This window comes from Ictalurus punctatus, chromosome 5 (assembly GCF_001660625.3).
Source record: "Ictalurus punctatus breed USDA103 chromosome 5, Coco_2.0, whole genome shotgun sequence".
NCBI classification, from domain to species: Eukaryota; Metazoa; Chordata; class Actinopteri; order Siluriformes; family Ictaluridae; genus Ictalurus; species Ictalurus punctatus.
This window is the reverse complement of record NC_030420.2, coordinates 2,862,921-2,877,566: the sequence shown is the minus strand read 5'-3', so window position 1 is coordinate 2,877,566 and position 14,646 is coordinate 2,862,921. Positions and strand designations below refer to the sequence as shown.

At 39.7% G+C, this 14,646-nt stretch overlaps 3 protein-coding genes across 5 annotated transcripts in view; 2 read left to right on the top strand and 1 right to left on the bottom strand.

Annotated features, from left to right (window-relative positions):
- Window positions 1-340: 340 nt before the first annotated feature.
- gpat2 (glycerol-3-phosphate acyltransferase 2, mitochondrial) overlaps window positions 341-14,646 on the bottom strand; it is a 163,249-nt gene continuing 148,943 nt past the window's right edge. The window contains exon 26 of one of the 3 annotated variants that reach the window (XR_008396397.1): window positions 341-476. The gene's annotated coding sequence lies outside the window, so the exon portion shown is untranslated. The remainder of the gene's footprint in view (window positions 477-14,646) is intronic. The other 2 variants (XM_053680071.1, XM_053680065.1) reach the window with 2 other exon arrangements.
- piwil1 (piwi-like RNA-mediated gene silencing 1) lies at window positions 4,634-12,297 on the top strand. Its single transcript, XM_053680559.1, is given in 11 exon segments — window positions 4,634-4,691; window positions 5,194-5,250; window positions 5,359-5,433; window positions 6,397-6,537; window positions 6,623-6,703; window positions 6,883-6,945; window positions 6,947-7,109; window positions 8,802-8,858; window positions 8,861-9,011; window positions 9,216-9,386; window positions 11,639-12,297. Coding segments are annotated over 8 exon segments (828 nt in total). The 5' UTR covers window positions 4,634-4,691; window positions 5,194-5,250; window positions 5,359-5,416; the 3' UTR covers window positions 9,371-9,386; window positions 11,639-12,297.
- fahd2a (fumarylacetoacetate hydrolase domain containing 2A) lies at window positions 11,671-14,062 on the top strand. Its single transcript, XM_047155380.2, is given in 3 exon segments — window positions 11,671-11,834; window positions 12,615-12,849; window positions 13,787-14,062. Coding segments are annotated over 3 exon segments (489 nt in total). The 3' UTR covers window positions 13,877-14,062.

Below are 14,646 nucleotides of genomic sequence, written 5' to 3'. Positions count from 1 at the left end.
CTGCTCCATCAGCATGTACACCTACATTTAGCGCAAGACGTTAATTAGTACAGTGTTTGAGATGATAAGTAGAGTAGGCTTTTGTGATTTGAATGTTTCACACTACCTCATGTGGACAATCTCGAGGGCACAGCAGCCACCGGTTTTCCTCCAAGACTTGGTACCATCCCCATCATCTCGACATATTTCTATAGCAAGTACATCAAATTGTGAACAATTATTACACTATTCAGTAGATATTATACACAAGCATAATATACAACAAACGCTCTCCACAATTATAAAAAATATACATTGTATACACTATTATTATTATTATTAAAAGACATGAAGAGACAGAGGTGGGGAATGGTTTCTGACCACAGGTGGACTTTGACGATGGTCACAGCGTGTCAGGATCTCATAGAGCGTCACTCCTAACGACCAGACATCAGAAGAAAATGAAAATATGCCTTCCTTTAGACACTATGGCATACCTGAGAAGTAAACAAAAGTACAACCATGATGAACGCATAATCAAGAAAATGCTCAATCACAGCTTTCCATAACCCACAAAATATCTCCATAGTTTATTCCTTCTGCTCATTCATTTATTTAGCATTTCAGACAAGTCCTAGTAGAGATGCTGGTCCCATGCATCCTGACTAATTCGGACGCCGTTAACTAGAGATGATGATCAGATAATCATTTTCCATCACCATTTTATCAATCATTTTAAACGAGTTGCCTTTAAGAATCCTGGTAGAGTTGAGTTTTAAAGAAGAACCCTGAACACCTCGTGTATTAATCTGAATTTGCATGTGATCCTCAGTGGCGTCTCTCTAATGAACTTCTCTCTGGTCTAGTTTTACTTTGGCTACTGGTTTCCAACATTACCCACAGCACAAATTGTAAACCTCAGGCTTGCAGATATGATATGATTTCATTTTTTATATACACAGTTTATGGCTCTGTTATGTACACAGTTCTGAAAGCACTAAGAGTAAACACCCCACATGTGTTTACCTCATTTGGCTGATGAGTTTATCCAAAGTGACTTACAACTGAGACAGGATACAGCTGAGCAATCGAAGCTCAAGGACCTGGTGCTGGGTGCCATGCTGGGATTTGAACTCACATCCTTTGGCTCAGTAGCCCAGTGCCTTAAACACTGAGCTCCCGCTGCCCTAATATGCATGCTGGTGCTCTATACAGAAGATTTATCAATTCCATGGAATATCAGTTGTGTGATGCATAATTCACACTTTAGCTGGCAAAATCACAGATATCTCTCTGCTGGTGTGTAATTCCACCACCACCTAGTGGTCACTTCATCATCTGTACACTTTTTTTATTTTACAGTTGCTACTCTTGATTATGATTGGTGAGGAATTATTTCATAAAGAAGTTTGAATTAAAACCCACCTAGTAGCGTTAACATTATTATTCATTTACCGCTGTGTCTACACGAGCAGGTGCAGGTCATTTTGCAGGATCAATAAAAGATGGTGGTTTGTGAGATTAGAGAGTTGAGAGAAGCAGATGACGTACAGAGTTACTCTTTTTACTTTATTTTTTTATTTTTTATTTTTTTAAGAAACTACTAGAAATTTTTAATGCTTTTTTTGCAGCAGGGGTCTGATGAATTCCAGACAGTTTTAGCAACATCGTTGTTCTTTAGATGTAATGTTCAAATCCATCCCATGAGTCAAATTAAAGTGTGATCCAAGTTCCTCCTGTGCAAATGAAACAATACAATATATTTTTATCTCCGTCAGAAGATGCAGCAGGCCTAATCACCGGCCAGATAGATGTCATCTAGTCCAGATACCTTGTTGCACCGTTGACTTATGGTGAGGAGGGAGGTGAGCAGCCGTTATTTGTTTTCGTTTAAACAAACAAACAAGCAAATAAATATTTTATATTCATTTAAAATCTGTGGCACTTTTATTCATATTATTAAATTATTCAACTGTTGGTTAAAAGTGCAAAAAAGGAATCCACAACGCAATTAATCATCAATTTAAATCTAATACATTTATTTTCTAGTATCCCCCCCTCAGAATTTTTATGTAAACATAAATATAAACAAAAGCTTCTCATTGTTGCCAGATTGAACAATCGAGTGAAATTTGAAACGTTTTTTTTTTCTCTTCTGTGGATTTATACTGTAGCCTATTAGTTCATTAATAATGAATTTAGTCACAGTTTGCTATGGTTTATTACTAAAATATTCAACTGTTGCTTAAAGGAGGAAAAAAAAAAGAAATCCAGTAGACAATGATGTCAATAATTAATACATTTAAATCGAATAACACTGTTTTGTAGTATTTTTCCGCCAGATATTGTACCCTTTTTTTTTGTTAAAAAAAGTAAAATAAACAAAGAAAAAAAACACAGCTTCCCAGTGTTGCCAGATTGAGGGACTGAATGCAAATTGGAATATATATATATATATATATATATATATATATATATATATATATATATATATATATATATATATATATATACACACACATACATTATTTATATTAGTTTATTAATTTGGTTACACTTTTCTCTGATTTATTCCCAAAAGGGAAATAGGAATTTCCATACTGAAAAGAAAAAAAAAAAACCCAAACACAACAGAAACCCTCATAGAATTTGTAATGGTAAAAATGGGAATTGTATTGCTTTTAATGGAAACTGTAATGGTCCCTGTGGGTCTCTACTGGTAATTTGTTGCTTTGATGGCATGTTATGTCTAGTGGATACCAAGTTCCAGAAAGTTCTAGCCAGACATTCATGGGGGGAAAAGAATCACAACAGAGAGAAAGCAGCCTGACACCGAAGCAGTCAAGGACACTTCATTAGCACGGATGGACCTGGCTGCTAATGGCTTAAGGAACTGCGGCTGCTTTAGCATTTCTGCTCGAGGATTAGCATGTTAGCTACCCTGAGGTACAAATAAAATCAATCAATCAATCAATCAATCAATCAATCAGCTACTACTGCATGAATGAATACACAATTTGGGCAGTTTTCACATCCTCCTGCCTCTCATACGTATCATTAACATAGCTAAACTAGCTAGCTAGCTGCTAGTACACCATCTGATGTTATGTTCTCGTCACCATCACACATACCATTATAAAGATAGTTAAAAATAAATAAATAAATAAATAAATAAATAAATAAACAAACAAACATCAAACAATACAGTACAGCCAGAGCATCCTAAGTTATTTAACCACCAAAATGTTTGTTTGTTTTTCTCCTCAGGCGCTGAGCGCCTTAACTCTATCCGAGGCCTGACTGTGACGTCACAAACCCGGGCCGAAATGAGATCCACACAGCTACACCGAGTATAGACCTGCAGCAAGTGGAACTGGTTGTAGTCTGCATTGTGTCCCTCACACTGTGCTCTCTCCCATTCAATTACAAAGCGAAACGGAAGAGGAGGAGCCAAAACAGGAAATTGCACAGACCAACGACATCCTGACAATTAAAAGGGAAAGTACTCACACAAGTAGACAGCTACAGGTATACATTCCCTGATTCGGGAAATCTTGATCAAGTGATTCAAGGAAGAAGGGTTCCAGGAGCTCTGCTGGTGTCAATCCTCTGCAGTAGACTGTTCATCCACACAAAAAACCTCCCCAGTTTATTTTACATTAAAAAAAAGTGTACAATATCTGGGGGAAAATACAACAAAATAGTTTTATCCAGGTTAAATGTATTAATTATTGACATCATTGCCTACTGGATTAATTTTTTTTTCCTCCTTTAAGCAAGAGTTAAATATTTTAGTAATAAATCATAGCAAACTGTGACTAAATTCATTATTAATGAACTAATAGGCTACAGTATAAATCCACAGAAGAGAAAAAAACATGTTTCAAAGTTCACTCGATTGTTCAATCTGGCAACAATAAGAAGCTTTTATTTATATTTATGTTTACATAAAAATTCTGTGGGGGAAATACTAGAAAATAAATGTATTAGATTTAAATTGATGAATTATTAATTGCATTGTCGATTCCTTTTTTGCACCTTTAACCAACAGTTGAATAATATAATGATATGAATAAACGTGCAACAGATTTTAAATGAATATAAAATATTATGTATTTGTTTACTTGTTTATTTAAACGAAAACAACTAACGGCAGCTCCCCTCCAAAGTACCATGTACTGGAAGCCATTAAGACAATTCCCATAACAGTCCGTTTCTTTTTCTCCTTTTCCCCCAACAGGATCACTGCTTCCTTAACGTCAACGTGATAATAGTGAACATTTCCCCCCCCCAGAATATTCCCAATAACAAATGTTTGTACTGTATTTGTCTGTGTTTGTGCATCATCTGGTGGACAGACGCCATTTTGAATTGAAACTCCGTCCGCCATCTTGTAATTGAGGTCAACGAGCAAAAAGTAGTGCCGATGTTCATCGCACTACCCAAATTGAACTTGTATTCTTCCAGTGAAAATAGTACCTTGTCTTATGTTGAAAAAAAATATTTGACTTTTTTTTTTTTAAATATCAGTCCCTATAATATGGAATAATTACCAAAACAAAGAATAAAAAAACAGAAACTATAAATAATATATATAATTTAGATGTTAAAATAAAGGTGATAAACGTGGCGCGGATTGATACATGTCGGTGAAGAGGACAGCGCGAGGCGGACGGTCCAATTGAGTTGCTCGTCAGGAGTGTACAGTCACGGTGAGGATGTTTAAGGCAAATGTGGTGTTTATTTTAATAGTTATATTTAGTTATTTTTGTGTTCTTGTTTTTAAATTAATGCTAGTTAACTAGTTTGTAGTAAATAACGAGCAAATGCCAGCCAGTTTTAGTCAGATAATTAGCCGTTGCGTCCTACTCTAAATCACAATACTCGAAGAAAATTTTTGTTCAACAAGTTTTGTACAGAAAAACAAGTATTAAAAGTGCTTTGAGTGTGGAAATGATAAGAATTACGCTAAAAATAAACCCAACCCCTTTGGTCGTAAACGCCTAGCCTAATCGTTTTTTTTTCGCCCCCATCATGATTAGGATGAAGGTTTAAAGGTCATAATGTGTTTTTTGTCTTAACACACAAAATTGGACAAACGTTTTGTATTCAATATTCTTAATGTATTCCCAAGATGAGCTTAACTCTTCTTTATGCAAAAAAATACTATTTAATCAACACTTCGTCATTTAAAAACAATGTTTTTGTTGACAGGAAAAAGCGCTAACAGTGACTGCACGAGGCAGGTGTGGAGCACGTGCTCCATATGTGGTGCGTGCTTAGTGTTTGATCTGCACATATTGGGACAAGTTTATATTCATTGTTGTTGTTTTTTTTAGTGTATATATTTGTAGATATATATTTTGTATTCATTTATAGTTTGGGTGGAATTAAGTAGACATCATGTCTGGACATCCAGATCCTCGTGGCCAAGAGGATGGAGCTCCAGGCACGGTAAGGATGCACAATTCATCTAATTAAAAGTTGTCTCTTTTTCAGACTGCATTAAACAACAGTTTGTCTTTTTATAGAATCACCTCTTTCAAGAGTTTGTTTTTATTAAAGAAGGAAAGCTGTTACCGTAAAAGAAAATATTCAAATCAATTCTCTATTTAACAATAACTAGATCTACTTAAATGCATGGTAGGCTGATTGGCGTGTCTAAAGTGTCCGTAGCGTATGAGTGAGTGTGCCCTGCGATGGATTGGCACCCTGTCCAGGGTGTACCCCGCCTTGTGCCCGATGCTCCCTGTTATAGGTTCCCCCGTCACCCTGAAAAGGATAAGCAGTATAGAAGATGGATGGATGAAATAATGTTTAATTACTATGGGTTGCACTTAATATCAATTTTACATTAAGCTCAAGTTTTTCTCATGCCTACTTGTGTTATATTGTGGCACATTAACGTTACCATACATAAGATCAGACTTAGAAAGACATTTTCATGCTAAGACTTTTAACATTCTAGACAAATTTTTAGGTCAAAGGGGTTTTTGCTGTTTTTGGTACAGGGAAACATGTTCATTACTGTCCACGGTAATCACAAATACACATGTCAAGCGGATAGAGAAAATGCTGTGGCGTTACTTTGAGATCTCTCTACTTGTTTAGAGAGCTAACGATAGTAGTGTTTCTCTAGGACAGTGGTTTTCAAAGTGGGGGGTGCCCTGGGGGGGCCTCAACCATTTGGTGTAAAAATTAAATAAATTGTATGTATGTGTGTGTGTGCATATATATGTGCGCACTACTATAAAGTTATTTTTTAGTTTTTTTTGTGTTATTTTTAATACTATAACATGTTATATATGTGGGGGATATATTCAGAAGTCTGTATTTTTAATGTGTTTTAAAGACATCTTGCAAAAGGGGGGCCTCGGTCAAATGTTAATGCCATTTGGGGGGCCTTACACTGGAAAGGTTTGGGAAGCCCTGCGCTAGGAGATGGTGCTGTGGACTGAGCAACAAGGGAGAGAAAATCCAGATCACGGTCACGCTGACCAACGAACTGCCTCCATCCTCGCCCGTGTGCCTGCAGTTCTACAACATTGTCTTCAAGAGGTAGGAGGAGATACTTCTATTAAGCAGTAAATTTAGCTGATTATTTCCTTCACCCCGGTTGTTCAACTTCAGCTGTCGTTTTCAGGATTCTGAAGATTCTAAACATGCAGCAGATCGGCTGTCATTACTACAACCCCGGGGACCCCCTGAATATCCCTCAGCACAAGTACTTGCTCTTTGTGTGTGTGTGTGTGTGTATACAGGAGTTCCACTCCTGCAGGTTTAACACAGGAATAAGTAGTTGTTGCAGAATAACACTGGGGCAAAACTGATGATATATATTTTTAAACGAGTGTATGTGGGCGTATGAAGCATTTGACCCGTATTCTGTTTTTTTCATTGCAGGTTGTCCATCTGGCCTGGCTTTGTGACCAGCATCCTGCAGTACGAGTCCGGCATCATGCTGTGTTGATGTGACCCATAAGGTTTTGCGCAGCGAGACTGTTCTCGACTTCATGGGCAAACTGAGACATCAGTGTGGAGACCAGCGCTTTGTTGACATCTGCACCAAGGATCCTACAGGGAGCGAGAGCAGTAAGGGGGACCACAGAACACACAGAGAAAACAGAACTGTACGTGACGTGTCGCACTCTTGCTGAGTCGAGTTTGTGTGTGTGTGGGGGGTACGAGTACAACTTTGCTCTAATATCGTCTGTATTCAGCTGCAGTCGATCAGTTAGGCACAAACGTTTCAATGGTCTCGGCAAATAAACGTGTTTTCCGAACTGCACGCGCTAAAATGAAGAGCAGCTCGACAGCTTTTCTTTCATTCATAGCGGAAGGCAGTTGTTACTGTGCGTAGTGTTTTATTTTAACCAAAGCGATGTTGAGCAAGGATCATGTTTTAATTGCAGCATTAACACTTTTTATCCCCTCCCCCACTTCATTTTTTTCCCCTTGTGTGCAGGATCGAGTACGATGATTGACCGGAGGCTCTGCTGAGAGCTCTGCAGCAGAACGTGGGGCAACAGGTTCAGATGGTGGGTCTCACACACTGGGTAGAATCAAGCGTGATGTTTGTTGTAGATTTGTTTGTGTATGTTATGCTGAAATGTTCAGTTTAGCATCCGTACTTTTTAGGAGTTAAGGTATAGAAAATGTATTGTATTGCTTAGAAAAACGTGACTAGTAACGTAAAGAACCTTATATTCATTATTTGAATGAATAAGTAATGCACTCGCTGTCCATTTTATTAGAAACACCCTCAGATTCATGTAGTTATTCAATCATGGGGCAGCAGCACGAAGCATCACAGTGGGTGAAAATTGTGATCTCTGTGACCTTTACTGTGGCATGGTTGCTTGTATCAGATGGGCTGCTTTGAGTATTTCAGAAATTGCTGCTCTCCTGGGCTTTTCACACAGAACAGTCTGTAGAGTTTACTAAGAATGGTGTGAAAAGCATTGAGTGAGCAACAGTTGTGTGGATGGAAACGCCTTATTTCTGAAATACTCAAACCAGCCCATTTGGTACCAGTAACCATGCCACGGTTGTTTGATGTACACTTTACCTGAAGCTCTTGACCTGTACCTGCATGATTTTATGCAATGTGCTGCTGGCACATGATTGGCTGATTAGATAACTGCATGAATGTGATATGAAATATATGTTTGAAAGGACTTTGATTATAAAATAAAAGAGGGGGTAGAAGAAAAAAAACCCACATTACTATGGGTAAATAATATAGATGGCACTGATCCAGGACCTGATAGCAGCAAAAAAAAAACAACAAACGGTGGATCAGCTATCAGAGAAAACAGAAATCAAATCATATACTGATGTATGTTAAAGAGACTTGACTGTTCTTTCACTAGGATTGAATTTATTATATTCATACTTTACGTATGTTTTTTTTGTATAAAAGTTTAATGGTAAACCGAGTGCTTCAGTTAAAATAACGAGCGTTGTAGATATTAAAGAAAACAATATCGGAGGGGTATCAGCTGATACTCAAGGTTTTGATTAAGGAAAATAAAAGCTAGTATCATGACACTTCTAATAAATAAGTCAAATGAAACTTTATTTTTAAAAAAAGAATGAATGTTTAAGGATATTGCTGTTTGATTTTCTTTGTTAAAGTCCGTTCACCTTTTGTGATGTGACGCACGCAGTGTAGTGCAACTGCTGCGATGTGATTTTTGTCACAGTATATCCTTTTATGGGTCTAAGCATACGGGATAGGAATATTTAAGATTAACAGCCTCAGTCTACAGATTACCATTACTTCTTGTTCTCAAGCACTCACTTTAAATCATGTGTGTAAGGTGGTTGTGATCCTGTCAACCAACCGTAAGGATAAATACGATTGCGTGAAGTACCTGTGTGTGTGGACTGTCCCACTCCAAGCCAGTGTGTGGTGGCTCGCACCCTCAGCAGACCTCCGACCCTCATGACCATAGCCACAAAGATCGCCTTGCAGATGAACTGCAAGATGGGAGGAGAGCTGTGGAGCGTCGCGATCCCGGTACGGTTCTGTTCTTCAAGCACTGGGCGTTTTTCAAGGAACTGAAATATATCCGGCATTGTGATTTCAACTACAACCAAAATCAAAAACCAAATTAAATCCTGACTCTGCAGTCTGATGGAACGTGGTACAAAAAGCGAGCGATTTTAGAATTGTCGCTTCAGTTAAGAAGTGTATTAAAACATCCCTTTTTGTTTTGATTTCTTTTCCTCAGCTGCGCTGAAGGCCTTCTAAAACTACTACAAATGTTTGCCATCACGCATCGTGGTGTACCGAGACGGCGTGGGCGACGGCATGCTGTTGCACGTCAACTACGAAGTGCCTCAGTTCATGCAGTCCATCAAGGCCATGGGCGAAGATTACGTGTGAAACTTAAAACATCTCGGTAAAACAGATTTGACGCATCAGCTAAATAACAAATTTGGGTAAAATTGTGTGCGTCATGCACTCTCTTTGCTGCAACGATGTGATTGGCGTGATTGTTCATTAAGTCTTCCACCCAATAAACTTCAATATCATGCTTTGGTTTATCGTTCTAGCTTAAGGGTCTACCCCTGGACCCCCAGTGTTGTCGGGAACGGTCCCAGTGATCTGTGAGTTTATTTCTGTGACAGGGCTTGCTAACAGATACCACCTATACCAGGAGAAGGGTGCAGGATTAGGAATAGGTTTGTATGTATGAGTGGATGTGCAGGTCGACATCTAATGATTTGTGTCTAGTCTGCAACAGTAGTCTGTGGTCAGGGAGCTTTGGGGCGTAAGAGGTGAGGTAGCAAAGTCACGTGGCTATATAGTACGCACTAATGAAGTTCAGTTCTCCTAAGAGTACAGTTTCCGTGTCGTCAACATTTGCTCCAAAAATTACATGTCCGTGATTTCGCAGGTTACTAGATACCACTTGGTATCTTGTGTTGTGTAACCACAAGGAACTGGTGTGAGAATGGGTGTGTGTGGGTGTGTATATGCAGTTTGTGGCTCGTGAGCGTAGGTCCTCCTATTGAAGTCCTGTCTTCTTCAGCTCATTGCTCAGCTCTGGCACTCTCCTGCAGTGGCTCGCATGCACACGTGGCTTTCTGGTTGACTTTCACTGCTGAATGAGTGACAACGAGAACCTGGAATGGCCCAGACCACCGTGGCTTGTTCCACCTGGTCCTGTGGCTGGGGCTGGAAGTGCTGCCTTTACCTGCTTGTGGATAGAGTGCAGAGCAGAGGACAGGGCTGCACAGTAATTTAACATTACATCACATGCTGCAGCGTCGGGAAGACGAGCTGTCACAGGTCCAATTCCTGTGTGTGGAGGTCTCCCAAACATTATCCCAAAGAGGCTAAGCCCATCCTAAGCCTGTTTCAGAACAGCATTTGCTCAATGTGTTTTTTAGTGTCCCATTTTCTCTCTCTACCGCCCCACCACTAGCTGGATGATATGCACAGTGCTGCTTTAAGTCAATACCCAAATATTCACCCACCTGCTTAAGGGCATGACTCACAAAAGGTGTGCCATTATCACTGGAGATTTTTTGGGGGAATTCCCCATCTAGGAATTACTTTTCTAAAGCAACGCCTTTGCTACCGCGTCTGAGTCCTGTTTGGACGTAGGGACGCGGCCTTTTCTACCTTCAAACCTCAACCCACGTTATGAGTTGTGCGTAAACAACAAAAATTTTTTTTTTGAGTAATTAGAGAAACCAATGCTTTGTTATTGCAGCTATCTTTTGATGCCTGGTCCCTGCCATGCATCAGCTTTGAAGACGAGGACAGCCCTGGGGGCATCGCCAAACTCCTTCAACAACCGTGCAGCCTGCTTTGCGCCACACAAAACCTTTTTCTCCACCGTAGCTCGTGCTTGGAGGTTTAAAAGCTGTGAAGGAGGAGTGATTATTTTCTCAGAGGATAGTACACAGAGTAGTGGTGTTAAGGATGTCATTGTCGCTGCCTGCTTTTGTTTCGCTGCATGGTCCGCTCGGGTGTGACCTAGGGAAACGGTCTAATTTGTTGGTGTGTGCATTACATTTGCATACTGCAATAGCTTTACAGGTAGGACTGCGTCCAGCAGCTCAGAGACTAGTTTGGGGTGGGCTATGTGTGTGTTCCTGAAATCATCAGGAAGATCCTGTGTTTCCAAATTGTCCCCAAATCATGTTCTACCCCAAAGGCTACTGTCTAATAGATTAAACAAAAAATGTTTTGTCATATCTGTGATTTTGTTTATTTGCTACGGAGTAAAAAAAAAAAAAAAATCCAGGTGAACATCCAAGAGTAGTGATTCCAGCCCGAAGGGCTGAAACCCTACTGTAATTGTAAGGATTATTATTATTATTATTATTATTATTAGAAATATTGTAAGCCTTTTTGTTTTAATCCTGATTAATACGGCTTACAGCTCTTGGAAATCAAAGATCCAGTATCTCAAAAGATTAGAATAAAAAATTGATAATACGACAATTATTTATCCAAAACATCGTTTATACACTTTCTAAGTCTCAAATCTTTCTCTGTTTTTTTTTTTCTGACCCTGATATCCTCTTGTTTCTCTCTCTGACCCTTCACCCCTGTGTGTGAGAGAGAGAGGAGATGAGATGAGAGTGGTGTGAGGCTCGTGGTTCAGTTTGAGGAGACTCGGTCATGTGTTTTCTGTAGGCTCAGGCACACGCACCCTCACCTCAGCCAGCATGCGCCTGGTCCAGTTCCGCCGACGGGGAGCCGAGTGAAGTGCGAGGGTCGGTGTGGAGAGCGCGAACGGCGTCGTCGACCTGAAGGCGTTTGATCAGACCGTGCCGTCCACCATGAGGGAGTTCTTGGAGCTGGGAGAGAAAGGCATAGAGTGTGCTCAGAGGTGGGGCAGACTTCATGGACTCACTTACATGTAATCTTTTGGCTGATATCCAAAACTGAGAATTCAGTCCTTAAGGTTTAGATCAAGTTTAGCTGACTAAATTTGGTCTATAACGAACAACTAAATGACTAAAACATGATAAAACGTTGTCCTGTTGTCTAAAGATCAATATTAGCTGTTAAAATTGACCTCCAGTAATCAATATCAGTTGGCCTACAAAATGTTCTTGGCATTGGTGGAAGTCATGCTTTTAAAACACTGGTAATGTCTCTAAACCCACAGTGAGCCACTAGAGGGAGCTATTCGCTCACAGGAAATGGGTTATTTGTGTAAAACAACTTTTGGCAGCATACAACTTATGATTTGTTGACGAACAGGTGAAAATTTTACAGCAAAGTGTAAAATCTGCTTCTGGTTAAAAGTCTCGACTTAAGTCTCATATGTAGTTTTTATATTTATTTATATTGATTTGGCTTTTGACAGTAAAATAAAAAATCCTCATTAATTAAACCTGTTAACGTCTGTTCAATTTTTGACCTTATAATTATTGTATATCAGAATATGTATCTGATTTTTTAACGTAAAAAAAAAACAAAAAACAAAAAAACAACTATCGGCCATCAGCAACACAAGACATGCACTCGCTCACACAGGTGTGTCCAGGCTTGGTGTATTTCTCTCCTGTAGGTTCACGAATATTCACTTGTACACCCTTAAGTGTTTTTACATTCAGATCTCTAGTGGCATGATTCTAACTCCATAGCTGCTTCTCCGTTTCAGAGCCATGTCCAGTGGCGACTGTGTGCTCCCTCACACTGATATTCAGCTCTTGGCTCTGGTCACTGGCCCGGACAAGGTGGTGTGTGTGTCTGTCTGTCTGTATGTATGTATGAACTACAGAGACCACTGCCTGGAGCAGAACGCCCCCATCCCCACTGAGCCCATCATCTTCAGCAAGTTCCCCATCTCTATCACGGGCCCCTACGACGACATTCACCTGCCAAACAAGAGCCAGGTCACAACCAGTAATGTTGAACATTTTAGACAAAAAACACTCAATTGTTTTCTTTTTAAATTTTTTTTATTTTATTGAAAGACATGGCACATTGGGAAAAAAAACAAACTTCAGTACACTGAGAGCCACATTTATAAAAGGAGAAAAAAGTTAGAGATTATTTTGTATAGCTCTGTGAATCAACAAATTGGGAGCCAAACTTGTTTTTTGTACAGATTAGAACACATTCGTGCATACCCAATAAAAACAAAAAGAAAATAAAAATAAATGACTAAATAAAGTTTAAATAAATAAACAAAATAATATGTTCCTCAAACTGTTCCTGAACAGTATGGCAGGGGGCATTATCCTGCTGTAAGATCACTGCCATTAGGGAATACTGTTCAGTATTCAGCAGATAGGGATGGATGCAAGTGCAGTTCAATAGTTTTATTGAAGAGAGACACGGGTAGATAAATCGTAATCCAAAACAAGCAAAAGGTCAGGCGATGGGCAAACGGGCATAAACGTGGCAAAGCAGGACTCAAGGTCATGGAAAACAGTGTCGAGAAACAAACTGACTAGGAACTGGGAGCAGAAAAACCAGCAATGAACTAAACTAACATGGAACATAACATGGATAAAGACTATGACTATGATTGAGGTAAACTACCGTATGTAATCTATTTTAATATTCCACACCGTGTGCTGGGAGACGCGTGGTATATATACAAACATAATCAGCGTGTTAATTGCTGAGGGCTGACACAAATCCAGACGCGTGAAATAACAGCCAGAACAGGGAGGAGACGTAACTGAAACAACGAAAATGCATGTGTCCAATGTCACGATTGTCACCAAATGAGAAGCAGGTACTCGTGCACGCGCCCACATGCTCTCCAGCATGCTGCTTAATGAGGAAACCGTGACACGTACTCTGTCTGCAATGTTTATGTAGGTGGTACGAAGTAACATCCACATGGATACCAGGACCCACGTTTTCTCAACAGAATACTGTCCAGAGCATCATACTGTCTTCTTCCTATAGTGCATCCTGGTGCTATCGCTTCCTCAGGTAAGTGACGCACATATATCTGTCAACATTATATAAAAGAAATCGTGAATCAGACCAGGCCTTCTTCTTTCATTGCTCCACGGTCTAGTTCTGATACTCACGTGACCATTGTAGTTGCGTTCGGTGATGAACAGGGGTCAGCATGGGCACTCTGACTGGTCTCTGGCTACGCGCACTGTGTGTTCTGATACCTTTCTGTCATAGCCAGTATTAACTTTTGCACCGGTTCACTGGTTGTCTTTCCTTGGAGCTCTTTTGGTAGGTAATAACCACTGCATGACGGGAACGCCCCACAAGACTTGTTGCTCTGGAGATGCTCTGACCCAGTCATCTAACCATCACAATTTGGCCCTTGTCAAAGTCACTCAGATCCTCAGCCTTCTTTGGAAGCGAAGAACCCTTAATTATCCAATGAACCTGTTACTAATTTCCCCATCTCTCTGCCTTTGTTTTGGGTTCAAATCATGTGCTTTTGTTTACTTTTCCCTGTGTTGTTTCTACTCTAGCCCTGTCTCCATCCTGTCCTGCTATTGGTTGGTTACCCTACAGTGTTCACCTGTTCTCTGTTAAGCCTTGGATTAGTTTATTTATTATTATTTTTTGCCAAGCATTATCTCGCGTTTCCTGCTTTTGACTCTTGCTCTTGTTTTCGTTTTCTGACCTATGGACTTTGACAAAGATTCTTGGATTTTTCCTTAACAAAACACATGTTGAGTCCTGCCTCATCTAACCATACTGTTACT